Below are 27,460 nucleotides of genomic sequence, written 5' to 3'. Positions count from 1 at the left end.
TGATCTTGACTGTTCCTATTAAAATGGTGTGTATTGTTTCTTAAAATAATACTGCATTGTAAGCCAATAAAGAACAATCGAACTAATGTTAGATGTTTCACCCAGAAGTAGTAAAGGCAATATAACATCTTTGTGTTGTGTAACATGTGATAGTCAACCAGCTCAGGGTAAGTGTTCTCTATCCTACACAATTTACATATTTGAAATTTATGGAAACCTACTTCTAGCACTGACCGGGTCACGAAGCAAAGAGAGCTAGTTAATGGGTGTTTTGTTATATGAATCTTGGCTTGGTCTCTCAGTCCCACCTGGGAATAGTTTGTGGAATCAAGTTAAATGGTTTCAACAATTAGGTTTGAGACCTCACAATCTTGTGATTATCTTATATTGAGTGTTTTATTAAGTTGCATTTTAGGCTCAGTTTCCTTAGAGGCTATTTTACCCTTGTGCACATACCATTTAGTTATTTTTGCATATTTAAGATGATGGCTATCTTATAACCCATTCCTGTAACAGTATTTCTTGTACAAGGCTTGAAAACCCTTGAATTTGTCTTTCACTGAGGGAAGCACCAATCTGTCAATACAATACAATATAAATAAAAATGTATATAGTGCCCTTCATGCCATGGCATCCAAGAGCACTGTACAAAGTTCTCAATTTAGGCTCAACCTGCCTAATGTTAACCGACATAGAGTTCCACAACCGAGGTGCAGAACAGCAGAAAGCTCTGGATCCAGCTGATTTAAAAGGATTTTTTGGAGCAATTAAAAGTTCTTCATTTTCTGATCTCAAAAGAACGAGTCGGAATATACAGAGTTAGTAGATCTTGGAGATAGGATGGTCCTAATCCATGCAGGACCTTGTAAGTTATTACAGCAACTTCAAAATCAATTCGGTAGCTCACTGGTAACCAATGTAAGGACCTAAGCACTGGAGTAATGTGTTGAGAACGACGAGAATGAGAAAGCAGTCTGGCAGCTGCGTTCTGGACAAGCTGAAGCCTTCTTTTAGTGGCAGGTATAACAACAAACAAAGAATTGCAGTAATCAAGACGCAAAGTTATAAATGCATATATCAACATCTCTGCATCCCTCATATCCAGACTTTAATTTGGCAACATTTCTCAAATGATAAAAAACTATTCATATAACAGAATTAATATAGAAATCAAAAGAAAGCTCAGTTTCCAAGATAACACCCAGATTCCTCACTCTAGTGAAAGGTAAAATGGAATTGCCTTCAAAAATAATATTGATTGGATTACATTTCATTAAACCCAGTTTTATCTGGGTTTACTTTCAACCAGTTTGTAGCCATCCATGATCATATCTCAGTTAAACACTTTATTTATGTATTTATTGCCATATCTGCCTGCGTAGGAAATGATGCACAGATTTGTGTATCGTCAGCATAAAAATGAAAGACCATAATGTATTGCCTAATAACGTCCCCAAGAGGTAACATATACACACTGAACAATAAAGTTCCCAAAACAGCCCTGAGGAACGCCAAACTGTACAGTACCTATTTCAGAAGTGCAGCTGCCAGTGAGATAAACTGGCGTTGGTGAGAGAAATATTAAACAAACCCAGCTAAAACTTTACCAGAAAGACCAACATGAGACTGTAGACGATTTTATAGAATCTCATGATCAACGGTATCAAATCCAGCGGAGAGATCTAACAAAACAAGAATTGAAAGCATACCGACCTGTAGCCATATGAAGACCATTGCAAACTCTCAATAAGTTTGACATTTCTCCACCAAATCATTACTGCTGTGATGGTCATAAAGTTGGTGAGCAACAACTGTTTTCAATTACTAACATACCGTTTTTTTGACTAAAAACGGTATGTTGGAAATAGGACGGTAGTTTCCTAACACCTCAAGAAAGAGATCTTGTTTTTTTAAGAGGTCTCAGCCAGAGACCCCCAAATCCGTAACTCCGATTGGTAATAAAAAGAATAGCATAAATATACAGATATAGTGCAATAGCTGTGCCGAATATCGAGTTGATCAGTTGAAAGCTGTAGGAGGAGATGCGTTGAGAAACACGTGTCAGAAACGAGAAGAATAATAACAACAACAATAATAGTAATAACAATAAAGAAACCGAGAGAAAACAATGTTTGCATTTTACAACGCAGACAATAATTATTATTATTTGTTTATTTAGCAGACGCCTTTATCCAAGGCGACTTACAGAGACTAGGGCATGTGAACTACGCATCAGCTGCAGAGTCACTTACAACTACGTCTCACCCGAAAGACGGCGCACAAGGAGGTTAAGTGACTTGCTCAGGGTCACACAATGAGTCAGTGGCTGAGGTGGGATTTGAACCTGGGACCTCCTGGTTATCAGCCCATTTCTTTAACCACTGGACCACACAGCCTCCTAATAATAATTGTAATAATACAATTAATTGTATTATTTTTTTGTTTACGACAGTCGCTCTAGGTAAGGGTGTCTATTAATTAATTAATAATAATAATAATTATAATAATAATAATAATAATAGCTAAAAGTTGCAAGCAACTTTATGGCTTCCAAGGAATTATTGTGAAATGTAACCCTTTGCGGTCCTATGTCGGACCTGGTCCGACATTGCAATTATTGCTATCCGGTCCAATGTCGGACCCTGTCCTACATCATCAAAAAAGCCGAGAAAACCATTCAATGGCCGAGTGGGAGCGACAGGAGCCGAGACAAGACGAAAAAAAAGGGCGTATCTCATGAATAGTCATACTTGCCCCTGGCATCAGATAACAGCGGCCATAAGGAAACAAGCTGGCTGATACTGCATCAGCGCTCAGAGAATATCACAGACATTTGCAGCGCTTTTTTCAGCTGTTATAGTAATAAAAAAATGACTTGGATCGCATTATTGAGGCGTGTGGTGATAAAACGAGTGATCAGGAGATGATTGATCGGTATGTACGACTATTATCATTATTTATTTCTTAGCATATGTGAAAGCTATAGCGAACGAAAGGGTGGGGCGGGGCTGGAGATGCCTAGTGAGTGCTTTGTTGATATGCAGGGCCTTTTAAACCCGTTTGACTGTGGAAAAAAAATACTTTTAAACAGCGCGTCTAAAATTAACTGCGCGTGTGAAAATAAATTGGACCTGATGCGCCTGACACGCACTTAATAAACGGACTGCAAAGGGTTAAGCATTCTGACTGGCTGCCATTCACTCAGTTGTAGACATCATTGCAGCAGACCATGTGACCTATGACCATATTTCACATCTGGCATAGTAGCCCATTGGCCTCTACTAGTCTTTGAACTATACTGTACCACAGATTAATAGTATAATATATGCTGAAATATGATTTGCTTGAGGCCTCCATGTTTTTTGATGCAACAACTTTACTTTTAACAAACTTCACAGACAACCTCACTGAGTTTAAGCATGCAAAGTTGCACTTCAATTGACAAAAACAGTTTCAGAGAAGATTTTTAATATTTGACAAACCCAATATGGCCACCAATGCAGTTGGATGGCACCCTAATGGTTTCATATATAAGTTCCATAGTAACAATTACCATATCTACACTCTGTAGGAGTTATAAGCTAGTTTTGCATTTGACCTTAAGGAAAAGTCAAAGGTCAGGGTCAAGGCAATTTTTTGATCCAGCACATATGGGTTCTTATATGTGTTCCATAATAACCATAACGCTAGAGTAAAGTAAGGCCTTTCTTATTTCTGGGATATTTTTCAACACAGGGACACACTATTTCAGCAGCTTTTAGCAGCATTACTTTAAAAACTCTCCATCAGAAAATGGTTTTGAAGAAACAGCTATTTTGTGCAATCACATAGATTGCCTTAACAGCAGCATCACCTATGCTACGAGCATTACTAAATATCAATTGCTGCTTTTTCAATGACTGTTAATTCAGATTATTTATCTTTTTGGCAAAGTGGCTGAGTGGATACAGGTGCAGGGGTGAGGCAGTGTGTTAATGAAGCAGACAGAGATGTTCATAATCCATTTTGGAAAAAGGTTTTATTGTTGTTTTTATATTATTATTTATTTATTTATTTATTTATTAGCAGACGCCCTTATCCAGGGCGACTTACAATTGTTACAAGATATCACATTATTTTTACATACAATTACATTATTTTTTTACACATTATTTTTTACATACAATTACCCATTTCTACAGTTGGGTTTCTACTGGAGCAATCTAGGTAAAGTACCTTGCTCAAGGGTACAGCAGCAGTGTCCCCCACCTGGGATTGAACCAACAACCCCCCAGTCAAGAGTCCAGAGCCCTAACCACTACTCCACACTGCTGCCCTATATCCAGGTCTGGTGACCAAACAATAATCCCCCGGCAATACACAACAATGTGTATTGCACAGAGTAAATAACAACGGGGTTGCAGTTCCAAATAATAAACACAATATATCCGCTCCACAATATACCAACACAGTCACCAGTCCTGGGTGCGTGCAGTAGTTCTTGTGGTGAGTGATACAAGTTTATTAGTGACAGTAGTGCAGTGCTGTTCCGGCTTTGGTGCAGGCCCTTGGCAACAGTTCCAGAACGTGTTAGCCGTCTAATAATTATAAACAAGACAATTATAGACAAACAAAACACTCACGATACATATAATTTCACAGGGTCTCTCAAGGTCCTTTCAGGTTTCAAAACACAAACCAAAGCGAAGGAACAGATTGCGTCTCTCTGTCCCCTTTTATGTAGTCACACATGACCCCTTGGTAAACAAGTGCAGATGCCCCTCCAATCTGCGACTGCCACGTCGTTTCCCTTCCGGGTCAATGCGTTAATGCAACGGAGTTCCGCCCCCTTTCTAGGAGAACTCTGTTCTCGCTGCTTAGCGCCCTCACAGGTCGGGAGGGAGATTTACTATCAAGAATCATTGTATTTCTGTTACAATCTTCAAGTAACTTTCCTGTATATTTATCATATTTCTTGCCATGGTTTGCTTCGTAGCGCCTTTTAATGCTGCATTATTTCACAACAGACACGTTGTTTACAAATTAAGTACATTGGCTTTCCATTCATGCTCACAAAGAAATACGAAATTCCCCATTTCTCTTGTCCCACCTTTCTCTTCACGGATAAAGACACGATGACACTTGTCACTACAGAACTTACAAATCAGAACTGAAAATATTTATCTGGTGTAATCTACTCGAATCAGCTGATCCACTGCCATCTCACTCATGTGGTCGGCGATTGACAGCAATCACAGCAAGATGACAATTTGTTACTCATGAGAAGGAACTTGCTGGAGGCATGTTTGCACATGTTTCCCGAGAGGTTACGTGTGAATAATCAATGTGTGTTATTTAGGAGAATATAAATATGCTTTAAAGCATTTAAAGAGAAAGTGCCATCATGACCCAGCCAAGTTTCTGTTATACATATGTGCATCAGTGATTAAATCACTCAATAACAGTGACATAACAGATATAGATCTTACATTTAGTACGGCCATCTGAATACTAGAACTACTTTGGCAGACCTAGGTAACAGTGCTTGCCTAATATGTATTGAATCAGATGTAGCTTTCGGAAAACTGCATAGACAACCACAAATCAACACCAATGTGCCTGGTTAAAAAAACACAATCGGCTACCTGCAGTTTTTGTAATTTTATCCCATAAAATCCAGCACAGAATTAAATGTTTGGTCAGGCGCGTTTACTAATGACGCAATAACACTGAGACAGTCATTTTCCTTGCAGTGCTGTGTAACGTGCAACCAAAATGCAGTAAATGTGTCTCAAAAGAGCTGTATTTTATTATTTTTTTTTTAATATCAGAAGACAGCAATAGGATAACCAAGTTGCATGCACCAGAACAGACTTGATGCTACATTAAATCCAACGATGAACTGTGAGTAGAATATTATTTGATGCTTTTAAAAAAACATTTTAAAAAAAAATGTAGGTTTGAATCCTAAATAACATTTGTTTATTATTATTATTATTATTATTATTATTATTATTATTATTATTATTATACAATGTACTTCAAAATGACCTTTTGTAATTTTTGTTTATCTTGTTTAATCTGCATTGGTTGTGGGTGTATTCGGTGATATTCTGCAGAAATTGATTACTGTGCCGTCTTAAGTAACAAATTAAAGTTTGACTGAATTTTGTAACCGTAAATGTAATTATCATCTTTTTTTATTTTTTATTAACTGAACAATTTATGTTGTGCTGCATTTTTAAGCAGTATATGCTTAAAATAAGAATTTAACAAAAGCTGTTGTAGTTGACATTGCGTAGGCTAGATTTCTTTTCTACTGTACAGTAAAGGTAGAAGTTATAATACGCAATGTTTGACAGCATGTACAAATGCAAAATGTTACTTTTGTGTGTCTGTTGTAAAACAAATGTATAAATTGCTGTCAAGCACACAATATAATACTACATTATTCTTTATTTTCTGAAGTAAATGCAACATGTAAACAATATCTGCTTACATGTATAATTATAAAACAGTTTAAATATAGGCCCTATGCCTTGTATTAATAGTTTACAATATCTTACCTGCACTATCTATTATTATTAGTATCCAATCGGTATAGGCCGATATAGGTAGATAACCATCAGCTATCGGCATCGGCCAAGAAAATCTTTATCGGTGCACCCCTAACAATTACATTGTAAAAACAATAATTGTAAAATGGAATATCAGAAGTCAGAAAAGGCACTCAGACAAAAAATGTAGCAGCAGCCCCGTAACAGGCAGGTCCAAATCATAAAGCAGGCAAGACACAGCAGTCACCGACAGGGAAGCAGTAGCAAACCGATACAGCAGACAACAGTCACAGTCCAGCAGCAAACAGGCCAGGCAGAAACAGCAATAAATAGCAGTAAATCTGGTGAGGCCAGCAGGCAAACACGGACAGGTAGAAGCCACCAGTCACAGGCAGCAGCAAGTCCAGTGAGGCAGGCAGGAACCCAGGCAACACAGACAGGTAGAAGCCACCAGTCACAGGCAGCAGCAAGTCCAGTGAGGCAGGCAGGAACCCAGGCAACACAGACAGGTAGAAGCCACCAGTCACAGGCAGCAGCAAGTCCAGTGAGGCAGGCAGGAACCCAGGCAACACAGACAGGTAGAAGCCACCAGTCACAGGCAGCAGCAAGTCCAGTGAGGCAGGCAGGAACCCAGGCAACACAGACAGGTAGAAGCCACCAGTCACAGGCAGCAGCAAGTCCAGTGAGGCAGGCAGGAACCCAGGCAAACACAGACAGGTAGAAGCCACCAGTCACAGGCAGCAGCAAGTCTGGTGAAGCAGGCAGGATTGCAGGCAACAGACACCACAGAAATGTCTTCACCAAAACCCTTTCATTTTTTCTGCCTTTTAAAAAGAGGTACTGATGAGACGTACCTGGAGCTGACTCATCCTTTGAATATTGTAACATTTCCTTGTTGTGTGTATTATTGTGCTACAGATGTTCGCCAAAGGCACAGAGAAAAAAAAAAGAAATAGCTTTTCAATGCATGGCAGCTATGACAGACAGTAGAAAAGCTACTGCGATTTTGTGAATAGAAACTGAGAATGGTGTATTGACTAAATTCAGGGATGTATTACCCGTGCAAATACACCTTCATCTGAGTTTGACAATGAAGAATGTAAAATAACTTATGAGCTGTATGAATATACAATGGACTGTACGAAACCTAGGAATGGTCACCTAATCACTGCTTCAAGATAACACCACTTACAGACGTGCTCAAATTTGTTGGTACCCCTCCACAAAAAACGAAGAATGCACAATTTTCTCTGAAATAACTTGAAACTGACAAAAGCAATTGGCATCCACCATTGTTTATTCCATATTTAATAGAAATCAGACTTTGCTTTTGATTTTTTATTCAACATAATATTGTAAATAATAAAACAAATGAAAATGGCATGGACAAAAATGATGGGACCGCTAACCTAATATTTTGTTGCACAACCTTTAGAGGCAATCACTGCAATCAAATGTTTTCTGTAGCTCTCAATGAGACTTCTGCACCTGTTAACAGGTAGTTTGGCCCACTCTTCCTGAGCAAATTGCTCCAGTTTTCTCAGGTTTGATGGGTGCCTTCTCCAGACTGCAAGTTTCAGCTCTTTCCATAGATGTTCGATAGGATTCAGATCAGGACTCATAGAAGGCCACTTCAGAATAGTCCAATGTTTTGTTCTTATCCATTCTTGAGTGCTTTTAGCTGTGTGTTTTGGGTCATTATCCTGTTGGAGGACCCATGACCTGCGACTGAGACAGAGCTTTCTGACACTGGGCAGTACGTTTCGCTCCAGAATGCCTTGATAGTCTTGAAATTTCATTGTGCCCTGCACAGGTTCAAGGCACCCTGTGCCAGGCACAGCAAAGCAGCCCCAAAACATAACCGAGCCTCCTCCATGTTTCACTGTAGGTATGGTGTTCTTTTCTTTGAAAGCTTCATTTTTTCATCTGTGAACATAGAGCTGATGTGACTTGCCAAAAAGCTCCAGTTTTGACTCATCTGTCCAAAGGACATTCTCCCAGAAGGATTGTGGCTTGTCAATATGCATTTTAGCAAATTCCAGTCTGGCTTTTTTATGTTTTTCTGTCAAAAGTGGAGTCATCCTGGGTCTTCTTCCATGGAGCCCACTTTCGCTCAAAAAGTGACGGATGGTGAGATCAGAAACTGTCGTACCTTCACCTTGGAGTTCAGCTTGTATCTCTTTGGCAGTTATCCTTGGTTCTTTTTCTACCATTCGGACTATCCTTCTGTTCAATCTGGGGTCGATTTTCCTCTTGCGGCCGCGCCCAGGGAGGTTGGCTACAGTTCCATGGACCTTAAACTTCTTAATAATATTTGCAACTGTTGTCACAGGAACATCAAGCTGCTTGGAGATGGTCTTGTAGCCTTTACCTTTACCATGCTTGTCTATTATTTTCTTTCTGATCTCCTCAGACAACTCTCTCCTTTGCTTTCTCTGGTCCATGTTCAGTGTGGTGCACACAATGATACCAAACAGCACAGTGACTACTTTTCTCCATTTAAATAGGCTGAATGACTGATTACAAGATTGGAGACATGTGTTTTACTAATTAAAGAAACTAATTAGTTTGAAATATCACTAAAATCCAATTATTTATTATCTTTTCTGAGGGGTACCAACAAATGTGTCCAGGCCATTTTAGAATATCTTTGTAGAATAAGCAATAATTCATCTCTTTTCATAGCTTCTTTGCTTTATTCTATGACATACCAAAGGCATGCAAGTATACATGATAAAATAGCTTTTAATTTCATCACTTTTCAAGAGGAATGAAGCATTATTTCAATGAGCTGTAAGGGTACCAACAAATTTGAGCACGTCTGTACATCTAAGCATTAGCAAACACAGCAACATCTACTTTATAGTCTCTGTTATTTACACTACCAGGCTTACTAACTAAAGCCCTTTTTCAACCACGGGTCTGCTTCTTAATAATTTCAGAAATTAGGTGGTTTGAAAAGTTACCACTAGGGTTTTGCAGCTAAAATCTCTGTCCCCACTGAAACTGTGATTTTCCATTTACTAACTCCCAGTTATCACAGTTGCAGTGGGGGGAGAAATTACAGTTGCACACTACTAGTGGTAATTTTTCAAACTGTCTCACTTCAGAATATCAGCTTGTAGAAGCAGACACAGTCATTGAAAAATGTAATTAGTAAGGCCTGGTAAATAATGATCTAAGCAAAAACAGCATCAGAGAGAAATCTAGATCATGCATACAAACCTTGTAATATCTCAGCAATGGAAACAGATTCCACTTCTTCATCTGCTGCAATAGCACTACTTATTGATATAAATGTACTGTGTTGCTCTATAGTGGTATAACCCCCCAAGGCTACAACCCTCAAAACTTGATACAGGTGTTACAGCACCAAACCCACATGCAATGTTAGTGCACCAAACCCACATGCAACTGGGCATTTCATTTCATCATCCCATTTATGCGTTATCGTGTGCCCAGAAAGTGTACGATGGAGAAGACCGACATGGATAGACAAACACAAAATATTCTATAATATGTTTTGTTGGAGGATGAAACGTGTCTAGACTGGTGTTAAAGAAACCAAAAACACACAATAACCGTTTCATCATTTAATCTGTCCAATAGACTAATAAAAACAACAAGATAAAGCTTTGTGAATAGGACCCAAGCATTCACAATGGAAATTCAAAGTAATCAGAGAAGCAACAGTTACTTTTACTGGAAACCACAGACAACAGTGCCGAGGTACTAGAAGTATACTGACTGTACCGGCATTATTTCAAGCATCATTTCCACTGTATGTTTCCTAGAAGGCTTCCGGCATGCACTTTAAATGAGTTTGTTACTGATTTCGACCCTATAATTAAAACACACTCCTAGATAAACCAGGTAACTGTTGTTGTGTGAAAAAATATCAAGGAAAGAAAAAAAACAAGTACTTAGAAACATCCTAAAACTACTTACACGACTATCAATCAGTTGTTTATGCCTGGTTTGTACTTGGGTGAATTTGTACCCTTCTGAAAAACTGTGAAAAAAAGTATGTACTGTAGCTTTAAAAATGTAGCTGTATTTTTCTACTGTACTGAGTGTGTGGTTTTCTTTACAAATACATCAGCCAGTCAAGAAATGTGTACTTACAATTTCATAGCGTTAGTAGTAGCAAACTGTCTGTCAATATCAAAATCCAACCTGAATGAAGAAAGCTCCCTCTAGTGCCTGTTTCAGGTCCTCCTGGGAGCTGATGAGTGACGTCTGCTCTTGAGCACTCAAGGATCCTCTCAGCATTCCAGCCTCTTGCAGCTCCTTCAGCTGTTTGCTAAACAATACATACAGAAACATCATGTATCCAAATGTATGTTTCAAATTATTTGGGACTTGTTCCTAATATGTGTTTACCCCTCCCCCTCCAAAAAAAGGGAACCACAAAGAGCAAGGTATTGCTTAGATAACAAAGACACACCATCACAGGGATGCAGAAAAGTAACTGCTACAAACTGACAGGCCTAATTTCAAATGTTTATTTACTGATTTTTTATTATTATTATTATTATTATTATTATTATTATTATTATTATTATTATTTATTTCTTAGCAGACGCCCTTATCCAGGGCGACTTACAATCGTAAGCAAATACATTTCAAGTATCACAGTACAAGTGATAATACAATTAAGAGCAAGATAAATACAATGACTTTGGTTCAAGCAAGTACAAGTGTGACAAAATACGAATCAATAATACAGCAGATACAGCGGGGCAGCAGTGTGGAGTAGTGGTTAGGGCTCTGGACTCTTGACCGGAGGGTTGTGGGTTCAATCCCCAGTGGGGGACACTGCTGTTGTACCCTTGAGCAAGGTACTTTACCTAGATTGCTCCAGTAAAAACCCAACTGTATAAATGGGTAATTGTATGTAAAAATAATGTGATATCTGTATAATGTGAAATAATGTATAATGTGATATCTTGTAACAATTGTAAGTCGCCCTGGATAAGGGCGTCTGCAAAGAAATGAATAATAATAATAATAATAATAATAATAATAATAATAATAATAATAATAACAGTGTCAGTGATAGTTACATCAGGATGTGATTAAATACAAAAAACTACAGATTAAACACTTGGCAGATTACAGTACTCAGTACTACTCTGAAGTACAGGATTAAATGCAGTAAAATAGGGGGCAGATAAGAGCAAGTAAAGCGCATTTAAGGAAGGGTGATAAGTGTCCCAGGGGCAGAACAGAGGAGTTCTACAGGTGCTTTCTGAAGAGGTGAGTCTTGAGGAGGCCCCGGAATGTGGTCAGGGACTGGGCAGTCCTGACATCTGTAGGAAGGTCATTCCACCACTGCGGGGCAAGGGTGGAAAAGGAGCGGGCTCTGGAGGCAGGGGAGCGTAGCGGAGGTAGAGCCAGTCTTCTAGTGCAGGCGGAACGGAGAGGTCGAGTGGGGGTGTAGGGAGAGATGAGGGTCTGGAGGTAGCTGGGTGCAGACTGGTCAAAGCATCTGTAGGCTAGTACAAGAGTCTTGAACTGGATGAACAGGCGAGCAGCGGAGTTCTGGATGAGCTGGAGCGGACGTGTGGCGGATGCAGGGAGACCAGCCAGGAGGGAGTTGCAGTAGTCTAAGCGGGTGAGTCAGAATGTTTTGTGATGTCAACATTGTAGGCTTTCTTTATCACTTTGAAATATCACTAAAACCATTTATGAAAAGGGAGTATATTTTTGGGCCAAAAAAAAAAAGTGCCATAAATTTCCCACTTCGAATAAAGAGACCTATTTCAGCTATTCACAATGAAGGATCAAATAGTGGGCTCAGTTCACAAAGTTTTGTTTTGTATACAGTATGTCTGTTTTAATTAACTGAATGAGGTTTGTGGATATGAAACTTTTCTAGAATTGTGGTTTCTTCTTCGCCACAAAGTATTGACCTATAATTTAACCATACTTTAAATGCTCTCGTTGGTTGATTGATTTAAAAAAACGTTTAGTCACTATTTTACTTCTATTTACTATTTCTACAGTTTCCTCTGTAAGAGATAAGCAACGATAACTGTTGAAAAAATAATCACTGTTTCGAGTGCCGTTACGTGGATTATCTTAAGAACATAAGAATGTTTACAAATGAGAGGTGTAAAAAAGTGCCTCCTATTTTCTGTTCTGAATGCCCCTTTATCTAATCTCCATTTGTGACCCCTGGTCCTTGTTTCTTTTTTCAGGTCGAAAAAGTCCCCTGGGTCGACATTGTCTATACCTTTTGGGATTTTGAATGTTTGAAATCAGATCGCCGCGTAGTCTTCTTTGTTCAAGACTGAATAGATTCAAATATTTTAGTCTGAATACGACATGCCTTTTAAACCCGGGATAATTCTGGTTTCTCTTCTTTGCACTCTTTCTAGAGCAGCAATATCCTTTTTGTAACGAGGTGACCAGAACTGAACACAATATTCTAGATGAGGTCTTACTAATGCATTGTAAAGTGTTAACATTACTTCCCTTGATTTAAATTCAACACTTTTCCCAATATATCCGAGCATCTTGTAAGCCTTTTTTTATAGCTTCTCCACATTGTCTAGATGAAGACATTTCTGAGTCAACATAAACTCCTAGGTCTTTTTCACAGATTCCTTCTTCAATTTCAGTATCTACCATATGATATTTATAATGCACATTTGTATTGCCTGTGTGCAGTACCTTACACTTTTCTCTATTAAATGTCATTTGCCATGTGTCTGCCCAGTTCTGAATGCTGTCTAGAATCATTTTGAATGATTATTATTATTATTATTTATTTCTTAGCAGACGCCCTTATCCAGGGTGACTTAGTCGTAAACAAATACATTTCAAGAATCACAGTACAGTTACAGATTGTGTTCAGTTCTGGTCAGCTTTACTGATTAAAATCGGAAAGTAGCAACCAATTTTTACCATAAAAAAGCCCTATTTATGCAGTAATAGTTTTTAAGCTTATTTTCAATACCAGTAGGTACAAAAAGACGAGGCTTCTCTTCTGTCAACATCAAGAGCCCTTACCACAGTGGACAAGTCTGGTTTACTTTAATGAAACATTGACATTGAAACACTGTCTGAAACTTGGCTTACAAGATCCCTTCCTGTGTACAGTGGTAGCCACAGCCAGCTATTTATCTGTTGCGATACTGTCGCCGTGCGACAACGCAAATATGTTGCAGCTTCGCAATCCTGTTTTTATGACTTCTTTAAATCAGCTGCACTTCCTCAGTCCTGCCACAAGGTGGAAAAGGGAGCAGAAAACGCATTAAACAAAACATCAGGAAGCAATCTGATTTTGTCAGAGCAGTGTTAAACTGCACGTGGTGGTTTGGAGTTCTTCTCTTACATCAATTGATTGTTCACGCTCGTTCAATTCAATTCAATTCAAATCTATTTTGTTTGAACTCAGTTGTAATATTTTCTTAATCGTTTAATGCACTGAGTCATGTGTTGATCCAATTTCCATTTCCATTTGTTTAGCTATAACAACAATTATGTACATTGTCCCTTGTGACAGGGATGGCAGAGTGGTGACATCAGGCCAGATGCAGGAAAAAAAAACAAACAGGCAAGTACTGCGGTGCAAAGGCGCTGCGGCGCCGTTTATTTAAACAAAAAGAAAATAGTTTAACAAAAACACACTGCTCACATCTCCATACATTTCTATGTGCTCAGGTTATTCGAGCTACAAAAAAACAAGTGAGTGTGTTAAAAGTGTGTCTTATATGAGAAACCAACACAGTGACTTACTAAACAGTCTGCTTATCACCTTATTTGTAGTGGGACAATAAAGACTAGGGGCTTTATTCATCAGTGTCGTTTTTTTGTTTCCTTTTCATATTTACTCTTAAAAACTAGTAATCCTTTCTTATTATTGAGAATGGCTTTGAATGAATCCTAGACTTCTTCGCGGGACTGCCCCATTGATATTAATATTGTAATTAACTTTGCATTCTGATCATTTTGTTGATCACACACACACACCTTTATAAACTTCAACCCACTTTCATCTGTTACACATTATCGGTGTAAAATAACGAGCTTGCAGGGTCAACAGTCTTCCAGACAAAAGGATTGCGTATTTTATACACTACTGTAGCCTACAAACGTTTTAATTACGTTTTTCAATCACACCCTTTAGTTTATTTATGGAATACACAAAGGAATTTGTCCTGCAAAGTTTGTGATTTCACAGTGCATTTTTATTTTCATTTCTTAAGCCAAATTACTGCCCTTAACCACTTCAACTCCAGATGTAAAAATGAAACCCCTTCCCAGGTACCAGATTTTGAAAATAATAATAATAATAATGTTTTCGAACCTGTAATTGCTATAAAACGTTAACATATGATGAATAAAACACAAATAAATGACCTAAACTGTGTTTTTCATTAACCCTTTATGCTGCTGTGTACTACATACCCATATTCAATAGAGATAAAAACACATTTTTTTTCCCCCCAATGAAAACAAAAACGCTAATAACAATAATAATCAGTAAACAGTAATTATCAAATAAAAATCAAACAACATCAGAAAGTGTGCCATTATCGACTTGCTCTGTGCCATTTATTGAAATGTTCAATACAACAGAACCTGGGGTTGCCTTCGCAACCACTGCACATTTTTCTTGTGTCCTTTCTTTTGTTTTCAATTTCGTAGCAGACCCTGCACCTTTGTTGCAGTCTCTTCTTCCCTTGTGTGGAGGGATAGTCACAAATGCGTGTACACAGCTACTTTGCGCAGGCATTGTGATGGATCTGGCTGCCGCATTGCCTGTACCCAGTGCTGGGTTTTGATAGTATTTCGTCACAGCACTGCCATTTCAAACTAGACAGCTTCCCGTTTGCAACTGGCTTACCTGTAAAGTAGCTGCATGCTCTTCTGTTTGTACAGTTTGTACTGTTCATGGCTCCACATCCTCTTCATCATCCTCGCTGAGTGATAAGTCAGCATCACTGACGCTGGTATCTTTAAATCGCTGGAAATCCTCCAAACCAACTTCACTCCCGTTGCTCATTTCAGAAAGACCACGTACGTTGCCATGTTTAGCTTTCACTAAAACCGATATAAACTACAACTAAACAAGTAAAACTAATAATAAAACAAAAAATAATAATTTTAAACACTACATATACACTGAGTGTACAAAACATTAGGAACACCTGCTCTTTCCATGAAATAGACTGAGGAGGTGAATCCAGGTGAAAGCTATGATCCCTTATTGATGTAACCTGTTAAATCCACTTCAATCAGTGTAGATGAAGGGGAGACAGGTTAAAGAAGGATTTTTAAGCCTTGACACAATTGAGACATGGATTGTGTATGTGTGCCATTCAGAGGGTAAATGGGCAAGACAAAAGATTTACAGTAAGTGCCTTTGAACGGGGTATGGTAGTAGGTGCCAGGCACGCCGGTTTGAGTGTGTCAAGAACTGCAACGCTGCTGGGTTTTTCACGCTCAACAGTTTCCCGTGTGTATCAAGGATGGTCCACCACCCAAAGGACATCCAGCCAACGGCAGGCCAGTGGTCGAAAACGGCTCATTGACGAAAGAGGCCAAAGGACGCCGACACAAATTGTGCAGAGCAACAGACGGGCTACAGTTAGTCAACTGACAGTCCAGTACAACATTAGTGCCGAAAGAATGCACAACTCATCGTACCTTGACACGAATGGGGTATAGCAGCTGACGACCTAACAGCGTTCCACTTCTTTCAGCAAAACACAAGAAACTGCGGTTGCAGTGGGCTAAGGAACGAAAACACTGTACACTGGAGGATTGGAAAAACATTGCCTGGTCTGATGAATCCCAGTTCCTGCTATTTCACGCTGATGGGAGGACTAGAGTATGGAGAAAAACACGAGTACATCCATCCATCATGCCGTGTGTCAACATTGCAGGCTGGTGGTGGTGGTGTGATGGTGTGGGGTGTGTTTTCATGGCACACATTGGGCCCCTTGATAAAAGTGGAGCAATGTTTGAATGCCACAGGATATCTGAACATCACTGCCAATCAGGTGCATCCCTTCATGGCAGCAGTGTATCCATCTGCTAATGGATTTTTTCAACAGGATAATGCCCCATGCCACAAGGCCAGGATTGTCCAGGAATGGTTCCACGAACATGACAGTGAATTCAGATTACTGCAGTGGCCTGCCCAGTCACCAGATCTCAATCCAATTGAGCATCTGTGGGATGAGATGGAACAAACTATTCGGAGTAGAGATCCACTACCAGCCAACTTGACACTAGTTGGAGTCAACATGGGCCAGCATCCCTGTGGAACGCTTGAGACACCTTGTAGAGTCCATGTCCCGACGAATTGAGGCTGATCTGAGGGCAAAAGGGGGTGCAACTCAATATTAGGAAGGTGTTCCTAATGTTCTGTACACTCAGTGTATATATACACACTTGTAAAAGTTGAATGGCTTCCCGCAATATATCTGTCTTCTAAACGCCCACAGCTAGATTGGAATCGCTACATGACACGCAATTGGATACAAATGTCACCTGACCCTCCCCCGACTTTCATTGCACATTCCACAGTACTAGCACTGCCTTAGAGAATGAAACCTGAAACGCTAGACTGAGAAACCGATCATAGAATAGAATGGGAAACTTGACGTATGCAGATATGGCATGTTACTGTAAGTGGGTTTTCATTTGACGTACGTAAGTGTATTGTCTTGCAGTTGATCTTTATTTAAAACCGTGCACACAACTGCACGGTAAGTGAAAATAAATGACGACCGTGTATTTACTACTTTAGGTTACATAAATACACACAAAAAAAATGAAACATCAGATGAGAAGCAAGATATTTATTTATTTGCTCTGCTTAAACAAAACAAAACCACACACTGATACAAAATAAACGGCATGATGGCCAAAACAAACAGACAACACAGAGTGAAGAAGCATGGGTAGCAATTGTATGTTTAGTATCTGTTCTTGCTTGTCTCTTTCCTCCTCTGGAGAACCCAACATCTCTCGGCCAAAGCTGCTTGTTTTTATATTGTGGCCAAGGGATTAACTGGCTATTAATTACCTAATTTATCCCCCAACACATTCAGAACAGGGTTTCTCATACACGTGGTCAACAGACAGTTTGTCAATAATGACTCACTGTTGACCACGCATTTTTACCCCATCCAGGCTGTCAAACAATAATTAACCAAACATTGTGTTTTTACAAACTAAACAATATGTTTTAAATAGTTATACAACAAATATAAATACAAAATAATACACATGCATATTTTGTTGAGAGCTGCAAATGTTAGTGAAATGGCATTGTTGGGAAAGTGAAATCCATTACCATACTATTTCCATAGTGTAAGAGTTTGCTTTATAACAAAACAGCACTATATGAGCATACATTGCCATTGTTGCCACTGCAAAATACTTCTCGGAAGAAAATGGAATTGAGGAAGTGTAATGAGAGTCTGCAGTAAAAACACATTTGGGAATACAAAGTAAACACATTATGGGGTTTTGTTGTAGAAGCATTATGTTGATTTTTGTTCTGTTGTATAATGTCTTCCCATTAAAGTCATTAAAGGCGTTTTATGTATTCTGTATGTTTATTTTTACTGTAGAGCTTTTTAAAAAGTGAATGCTTAGGTCTTAGGAGTATGCAGTGTTTTACACATTGTGACAAAAAAGCCAGTGGGCTCAGTGTTTGTATACAATATAGAAGGTAGACCAGCCATATACCGGTCCACTGTTTGGACCGGTCTTCCTTAGATTTGGATTGGACCACTCATGGTGTCCGGTCTGGTACACATCCCTACTTGTTACATTGTACCGCTATGCCTTTAGAAACCCTTTTTGAAGTCTCCCCTATTAGTGTCTCAGTGTTTTGTTTCATTTCCCTTCTAGGACCCTGTGGCAAAGTGCCCCGCCCCTGTGTGCATTTGTGTGTTCTGTGTATGTATGGTGCGTATGTTAATGTAGGTCTGTGTTTCACGTGTATTTAAAAAGTGTAGATTTGTATTTAGGCACGAGGAGAGCACAAATCACTTCACGTGCTGGTTAAATGTAATATGTGAGCACGGGGTTGCACAGAATTAATTCACGTGCTGGGATTCAAGTGAATAATTAATTAGTAATTGAATCCCAGCACAACAGTATATATAGATGCACGTTTCATTCACTCGGGGATGGGTGTTCGGAAGAGGAGAACGGGTGAGAGAGAGAGGAGTAAAAGTAAAGTAAATAGAAAGCGTAAATATAAGTGTTTGTTCTCACCGTGTTTGTCTGTCCGTGCACCGTTTGTTTAGTGTTAGTCGTTTTGTATGTCTGTTTATTTTGGCTCCAGTGCCGTGTCCTGTGTTTTTGTGCTGTTTTCAACCCTTTTATTTGTTAATAAACGCTGAGTGCAGCCATTGCACTCAGCTCATCATCACCACCGTCTCTGTGTTTGAATTCCTTTCTGGTCTGACGCAACCCACTCTGGCTGTCTTTGTGACAGACCCATAGCTTTTTCCAATCTATGCTCCCTTTTTGTTTTCCCATAGTTTAGACTTTTCAGTAAACAAGTCAGGTTCAGTAAACTGGAATCATTTCCCCATACCCCTTTCCAGTTTATTTCTCTCCGGTTCCATTTTGCAATCAGGGACAGCCAATTTCCCTTTCATTTCAACCAGGGTGTTAAATCACGTCCCAGTATTACCGAGTGAGGGAGCCTAGGTACCACTCCAACCTGGATCTCAAAGATACCCATTTTCTCAGTGTTGGTGGCAATGCACGCAAGAATAATCCATTACCAGAATTTCTACAATTCTGGTAGAGGTGTGGAGCTCGAGTTGTAGCTCCTGGTTAAATGTATCAGGTCGTACATCTGAGAATCCGGCACCTGTCCTTCCTGATATTTCCATGCATTGCTGAGGTTACGCCTGCCCATGCCAGGATGTACCCTTTAATGATGAAAACAAGTACAAAATATTATGAATGCAGTAACTGGTAAAAAACATGCAGGGTGCACATTTCTTCCTGACTATCTATTTTATTGGGCTTTGAGGAGTATTCATGCCCATAGGCCAGTATTAGCCAGTATTCAATTAGCCACTGAAATGTATCACTTGTGTAAAATGTTGAGCATAAATGCTGGCTACCCTGTCGAAAGCATCAGAGAGGGTCTGTCTCGCTGGCAATTTTTCTAGAGCTCTGTGATGTAACCTAGTTTTTTGCATCATTCCAAGATGGCATTTCTCTCTGACAGATTTTTTTTTAAGGTTAACAGATAATCTAAACAACTTGTGCTAAGGATTGTCCTTCTCAAGTTTCTAAAAGGCCAATTAGTATGACATACGGGCAGCCAGTCATATAGGCAGAACGACTGCTTCCATACACCCCCAGATCATGAAACTCAATAGCTTGTGCTAAAGAATGCAATAGCTAGTTTCATTACAATTGGAGAAGCGTATAGCAATGTAGTCCATAGACAGGAGCTCTAGATAGTCAAGCAGTTCTCTAGATAGTCAAGCAGTTCTCTAGATCAGTGGTTCTCACAATGGGGTACGCGTACGCCTGGGGGTACGTGATCGTCTCCTAGGGGGTACGCGAGCTAACCTACATATTTGTCAAGTTCGGCATGTGACTATCAAAAATATAAACGAAACTTTGCCAAAACGTTTGGCGCTTCTATTAAGTAGATCGGTATGTACAATATTTTAGGGTAACGTACCTTACGGCTTACGTAGTTGTTTGTAACCAGGGTAACTGGTGAGGCGACGTCAGTTAGCTAGTTTGTCACATGCTGTGTACATGTTTCCAATTGTGCTTTTGAATACTTGAAGCTAATTAGCTAGCTAGCTTATGGCGAAATGGATACGTTTTTAAAATGTGGTGCTGGGAGCAGTAGCAGTGAAACCAATACAATACCAAACCCCAAAAAAGTGAGAACAGAAACAAAACACCGTCAGTTTCGTGAGAATTACATCAAATTTGGATTTGCGGTCTCGCTGCTTGTTGCAAAATTGAAGTAGCCATACACAATTGCAGAGGAATTAATTTTGCCCGCCGCTGTGGCGCTAGCAGAGAACATGCTTGATAAAAAAGCGGCAGACACTTTCAAGAAAGTACCCTTGTCAAATGACACCATTTGTCGTAGGATCGACGACATGGCTGAGGAGATTTTCTTTAAAAACTCAAAATGGCTACTGCATTTGCCCTCCAACTTGATGAATCTATAGATGTTAGTGGGGAAGCAGAGCTTATAGCTTTCATTCGATACATGGACAGTACAAGTGCCGACACTGAGGAGCATATACTGTTCTGCAAAAGTTTAAAAGCAAAAGCGACTGGAGAGGAAATTTTTAACCTGATTAATGATTTTTTCTCTGAACACAGTTTAAGTTGGAATTCGTTGAAATATGTCTGCTCTGACGGGGCCACAGCGATGACAGGGAGAGTGAACGGTGTCATAGCTCGGTTCAGAAAAGAAAATCCTTCTGTGCAGTGGTTGCACTGCGTTATACACAGAGAAGCACTGGCTTCTAAAAAGAGGAGTACTGAGCTTCACGAAGTGTTAAATGACGCCATAAAAATAATCAACTTCATCATTGCATTGTGTGGTTTTATTAAGAAAACTGAATTCTGGAAGACAAAATGTGGAGAAGGAAATTTTAGCTGTTTTCCTCAGCTTGATGCTTATCTCTGCGATGGGGAAATCGAGAGAGCAAAAATTAAAACAATTGTAGAAGGACATTTGGCCTAACTGACTTGTGAGTTCAAGTCATACTTTCCTGACATTGAGAAAAGATCTGCCCAACTGGACTGGGTCCGAAACCCCTTCCTTTTGTCAGACACCAGCAGCAGTAACTTACCTGCCAGCCTGCAGGAAAAACTTCTGGAGCTGTCCTCAGACCGTGGCCTGCAAATGAGGTTTGCTGACTCCACACTAACACAGTTCTGGTGTTTAGTCCAGAAAGAATACTCTGACCTGGGAAAGCATGCTTTGGATCAACTGCTACCATTTGGATCAACTTACTTGTGTGAAGTGTCATTTTCTGCAATGACCCAAATCAACACAAAACACAGGAACAGACTAAATTTGGAAAAAAGCTAATAACTGCTGTTGCCTCATTGCACCCCAGGATGACAAAGCTCATCAGCAAAAGACAGGGTCAAGTTTCGCTCTGAACTGTAAGTATATTGTATTTTTCAATCACATAGATCAGGGACTATATGAAAAACAATGTTAGTATTAATATGTTGCTGTACTTGTGTATCTATTCACATTAGCAAGTTGTTTTGTGTGTGGTAATTTAGGGGTACTCAAGGTGAACCAGACAAAAGAAAGGGGTACAGTAATCAGAAAAGGTTGAGACCACTGCTCTAGATAGATGCAAAACTGGTAAGTGTGACATATTTGGAAGTATTACTGCAGTGTGCACCCGCTTCCACTATCAATTCCTGCTGGGGGATCACAAAACAAACAGCCTCTGATCTCTCAGTTGGAGTGATGTAAGCCACGGGTGTTTTTCCATTTATTGAGCAACACAAATTCCTAGTTAAACACCACCGAGAACTAACTTTCACCCCTTGAAGAGCTGATTAATATAAAGCCATATTTCTAAGTGCTGTTGTTGTTAGTAGCTGGTGACAAAAAAAAACAAGCCTCCCCATAACAAAAACAGACATTAGCCAGCATCTGATGCATGCATAGTATGTGTGAAATAACTCAGCTGCATCAAAAGGTCAGGGCACTATGAAAACAGCACAGTAGTCATGTTCACTGAAGCACCACTAGTAGAATGACCTAAGGGAGCTACTTTACCAGTTGTTCTGCAGTCTAACAGGGAATGAGAACGAGGGAATGAGGACAGTGCAATACATTATGATGCATTTTATTTTTTAAAATATTGTTTACAAAAGTCTTGATTTCACACTTTACAGTACTTAAAAAGGCAAGTAACTGTTAATGAGAAACCTGGTCCCTATCATAACATAGCCGTGATACAGGAAGAAGGCATACAGTGATCCAATTCATAGATCGTTTATTGTTATATACTTGTAATGTACCAGAGGCTCAGCCCTATAAAGATACACCACATACAGCCACCCCTAACTACCCCTGGTTTAATTCCATCCATGTGCCCCAACAGCCATGCAGTTAATTATAGGCATCAAAACAGCCATTGAGCACTGCTCTTAATCTTAATGAAAACTTTAAACACAGCTCCTTAGACCAAAGCTTGGCCTTAAGTGACTGCTCAATAAATCATTTTCTAAAAAAGTTTTAGTAACATCCAGCCTATCAGGAGCATCCAGCAAAAAGGTTATTTTCACAGGTAGACAATCAATTAATGATCACATCAAAATGTAAGACTGCAGCGTTCCTTGGTAGGATTTTAAACAGCTGTTGAATGGCAATAATTTGCTTTAGTGCCATTTATACCCCTGATCATGTTGTGATTATTGTGGAGAAGAAGTGTAATTAATAATTTATTTTAGAAGAAAGATGTCTCTGGATATAGTGCATGTGCCTCTTACACAGAACATAAAAGTGCATTTTCAATAGGATTTCATTAATAGTGAGCAATGAAATGTACCTCACTATTAAGTACAATGCTTAAAACCCTTGTCTTAAATTCATAATGCAAGGGGAAATATGAAGTAGAAGTTTCTACAAACCTTATTTCTTCAATGGCACGTGTGGCTTGACCAGTCTGTACATCATAAATCTTAACTCTGTATCCTGCACTGATAAACACCATGGTCCAGCTTCGACCGATGAGGCCACTAACGGGAGGAGAGGAATTCAAATGCTTTGTTTATTTGTAACAAAAAAGTCATTACATCAGGAAAGATGGTTGAGTTTTAGAATTACACTTTATTAGTAAAACAAAAAATATTTCATTTGAAATGCTGTGTTAGGTCAAGGATATAAAATGATAAACATGTCCAAAGACTAGATAAATGATACATATTATGATTTGCTGTACCATAGTGTTAAGTGGAGCTGACAATTTAAACCATAACATTAAGTTTAGGAGACTTCTCCATTTTATCATGTAAATACATTCAAATTAATTCATAATTGGCATGCTCAAAATACTAATGGCATGTTGTGCCATTTTGTGTCTGAAGACTGACTTGAAGTTGCAGAGGTTGTATCCGACAGGTTAACCCCACAATGTGCCTTTAACGATGAGGCTTCAAGGTACAGAGGAAGGAAAATGTTCCCTTTTATGTTATTCTTACATCATTAGCATGGGGAAAGCAAAGATTCCTAAGATAGACTAGACTAGGACATGTTCTAACAATACTATGATTATATAAACCAGTTTAACAAAGATGAACCCCAGACTAATAAGAAGAAAACATGAAAAACACTGTAAATGCTTCAAGTATCATTAACTACAGCAATTTCTATGCAGGTGATTTCAAAAGCTTCAAGTCACAACATTATTAAAGCTGAGAAAAGTATTATTAAGCTTGTAGAAAATGTAAGTGAATGCACAGTCATGGGAAAGGCATGCAATACAGTAAGATATTGTATAGGAGCTATATTGTATTTGAAGCATATGTTTGTCCCCAGATTAAAGCCAAGCAGATTTCTCTTTGTACAGTAGTAGGCCTTATAAAGTACATGGTAAAAATGGTCCTTGCCACATTCAGCCACATTCAATGGACTGAATGCGACTAGCTATTGAAATAATAGCTTACAGAATGTGTTTTTATAGTGATGAGTAAACAGTTTGAAAACAGGGCAGGGATTGGTTAGAGGCAGAGTGACAGGGAAAGTGGAGGGTCAGAGATCAGTGGAATGAGTGTAGGGACTAGGATGCTCTACCGAAAACAAGTATGTCAGTAGCATGCATCTTGCGCCATGGCTGTAAATTCAGAATTGATGAAAAAATGAACGACCATGAGATACATATCAACAGTGTGTACAGAATGGTACAGAGCAGGGGTGTCAAACATACGGCTCCCGGAGCGATGTGATCCAGCCCACGGGATATCACGCAATATTGTATTTTTTTTTAATCCAATAGGACACAAATACATTTTTTTGTTTGTTTTTTGTAATGTTGTATTCTTTCTCAACAGCCATAGTGCTCACAAATTAAGCACGTTGGCTTTCCATTCATGTTCACAAAGAAATACAACATTCCCCATTGCTCTTGAAACACACAGCACTCTTGGTCCACCTTTCTCTTCACGGATAAAGACATGATAACACTTGTCAATACAGAACTTACAAATCAGAACTAAAAACCTTTTTCTGGTATCGCTGACGCACTGCCGTCTCACCCACGTAGTCGGCGATTGACAGCAATCACAGCAACATGACAATTTGTGTTGCTAATGCGAAGGAACTCACTGGCGGCATGGTTGCACACGTTTTCGAAGAGGTGACGGTGAGTAAAATAATCAATATGTGCCATCTAGGGGAATGTAAATGTGCTGTGTATGATCATTTTTGTTAAATACCATAAGTTCTGGGTTCGTCTTTGTATTTTTATAACTGTCACTCAGCCCGTACCAAGCGCCAGGGTATCGGATCAGGCCATACAAAACAAGTTTGACAGCCCTGGTATATTATTTATTATTATTATTATTATTATTATTATTATTATTTATTTATTTATTTAGCAGACACCTTTATTCAAGGCGACTTAGAGACTAGGTGGTCCACTATGAAAGGCGCTATATCAAATAGAGATTGATTGATTGACTGAACTATGCATCAGCTGCAGAGTCACTTACAACAATGTCTCACCCACAAGACAGAGCACAAGGAGGTTAAGTGACTTGCTCAGGGTCACACAGTGAGTCAGTGAGTGAGCTGGGATTTGAACCGGGGACCTCTTGGTTATAAGACCTTTTCTTTAACCACTTGACCACAATGAAATGTTTAATCACAATCTGACAAGCAATTCTCCAGGTATAAGCAATAATGAACGGTAAGCAAATGGACAAATGTACGGACAGACAGACACCCCCTATATCTCCAGAATCTAACATTGTCAATAAATGTAACTAAATAACGTTAATACCAACTGGATAACTGTTCTGCATATATATGGAAAAATGTTAAGTGTGACTTCATGTATGTATGACTACCTGCACTATATCCCCTTCAAAGGGGATTTCACAATTTAGTGGGGGATTTCAAACCCAGCGGGAATAATACTGAATTCATCATGATTAAAAGGGTACATAAGGACCTTTTTATTTTATTGTGTTACATGTTTTCATGTGTTGCTACAACTGTTTATGTAAGGTGTGAGTATTGTTTTCATTTTTTTTGACCACTTTAACTACATTTCCCATCATCCTCTTGTTCACTGGTAAACCCTGTTACATGTGAGCAGGAGGATGATGGGAAATGTGGTTCTGTGAGGTCCATGCGGGTACATGGGAAGCCATCTTGAGGCAGGGAATGCAATTTAAAAGTTTAAAAAAAGTGGTAAAAATGTAAAAAAAATAATAATAATTAAAACAACACACACCTTACGTAAACCGTTGTAGCAACACATGGGAATATGTAACACAATGAAATAAAAAGGTCATTATGTACCCTTTAAGTGTGGATTGAGTTGAGAGCGAAGTTTTTTTTTTTTAAAAGCTATTTTACGGAACCTCTAAAGGGACATGTTGTGAATTAAAATGGTTAGTAACTTGTGAGCACGAGTTAGTGCTTAATCCTCAGAAACTGTGGTAACAGAGCACGCAGGAATGTAGGGTTCCCACCTCTGACTTACAAAAAACCGGGATACCAGAGTCATTTCGTACAAAAATAAATAAATAAATAGATAAATCATATACTTTGACATTTAAGGTCCCGGGAAGTCTTACAGATTTCCGAGGACAGCTGCCTCAAAAAGAGAACAATCCAGGCAAAACCAGAACGGGTGGCAACCCTACAGGTATGCCTAACCAATTTATTGCGGGATAAAATATGAATATATTATCTTGTACTTCACACCTGTCATAATTATGAATTAAGTGAACGACATTTAAAACGTTTTTTGAGAACTATGGCCGGGATCGCATAAATGGTTTACTGATAATTGACCTGGTGACTACATCGTGCTCACGATATGTCGTGCTGATGAGACACTAACTTTCTTTTTTTTCTTTCTTTTTTTTTTAAATTCACACCATGCGCGTTTCTTTCCGTACTATTTGAACAGTTAGAAGCTGATTTGATTTTAGTAGAATACACGCATTGAAATTAAAGTTCTGGGTTTGTTCAAGTCTGTCGTCAAAATATATAAATAATATTGCACTAAAATAATATTATACTGTACTATTGCACTAAAATATCACATCTTAACAGTACCCTGTAAATTAAAACCCAACTGAAAACTTGCACCAGTAGGTATAAACTCAATATACTTGTTTTTTAGCGAGCAGAATACCAAAGTCTTGACATGGATATGTATGCAACACCAAAAAGCTGACAGTTTAAATAACTTTTTTTTTTTTTTAAACTTACCTCCCGATAACAGCAATAGTATTTCCTTTAAAACTGTTCATCGTTGCAGTTTACAGCAGGATCTCAGAGTGTGTACAATTTTATGTTAACAGACATAACAACATTAAAGGGTGTGTTAAATTAAAGGGGAGTGCTCGTTTTTATGTCGGTGGATTAATAATTAGCTATCAGTCGCTGAGCTAGAAGGATACTTATAATCTACTTTTGTCAAGCAAAGTGTCCAAAATACAACTTTTTGACTTAAGAACTTAGTAACACTCTGAATGTTTATATATAAATTAAGAAAGACATAGTTTTTATTTATCAAGTACAACTTTAACCACATCCCAAAATGCAGTATTGTGTAAAGGACTTAAATTTATACAGACTAAAAAATACATTGATAAAGATAAACTGGCCACCGAATTAAAGGAGTGGGAGAGATGCATGAGATTAGCAGAATATTTTTTCAATGAAAATATCTCAGACACCT

The 27,460-nt window shown here is 38.8% G+C and overlaps 1 protein-coding gene across 1 annotated transcript in view; it reads right to left on the bottom strand.

The window, feature by feature from the left end:
* Positions 1-27,097, bottom strand: part of cryl1 (crystallin, lambda 1) — a 117,262-nt gene extending 90,165 nt beyond the window's left edge. The window contains exons 1-4 of the mRNA XM_059029654.1: positions 26,989-27,097; positions 23,175-23,282; positions 10,713-10,839; positions 6,784-7,448 (exon numbers count right to left, since the gene is read on the bottom strand). Coding sequence (XP_058885637.1) covers positions 6,784-7,448; positions 10,713-10,839; positions 23,175-23,282; positions 26,989-27,029 — 941 coding nt within the window. The 5' untranslated portion in view covers positions 27,030-27,097. The remainder of the gene's footprint in view (positions 1-6,783; positions 7,449-10,712; positions 10,840-23,174; positions 23,283-26,988) is intronic.
* Positions 27,098-27,460: the final 363 nt, after the last annotated feature.

Source organism: Acipenser ruthenus, chromosome 8 (assembly GCF_902713425.1).
Source record: "Acipenser ruthenus chromosome 8, fAciRut3.2 maternal haplotype, whole genome shotgun sequence".
Lineage (NCBI taxonomy): Eukaryota > Metazoa > Chordata > Actinopteri > Acipenseriformes > Acipenseridae > Acipenser > Acipenser ruthenus.
Note: the sequence above shows the minus strand (reverse complement) of the source record. Positions and strands in the feature narration are given on the sequence as shown.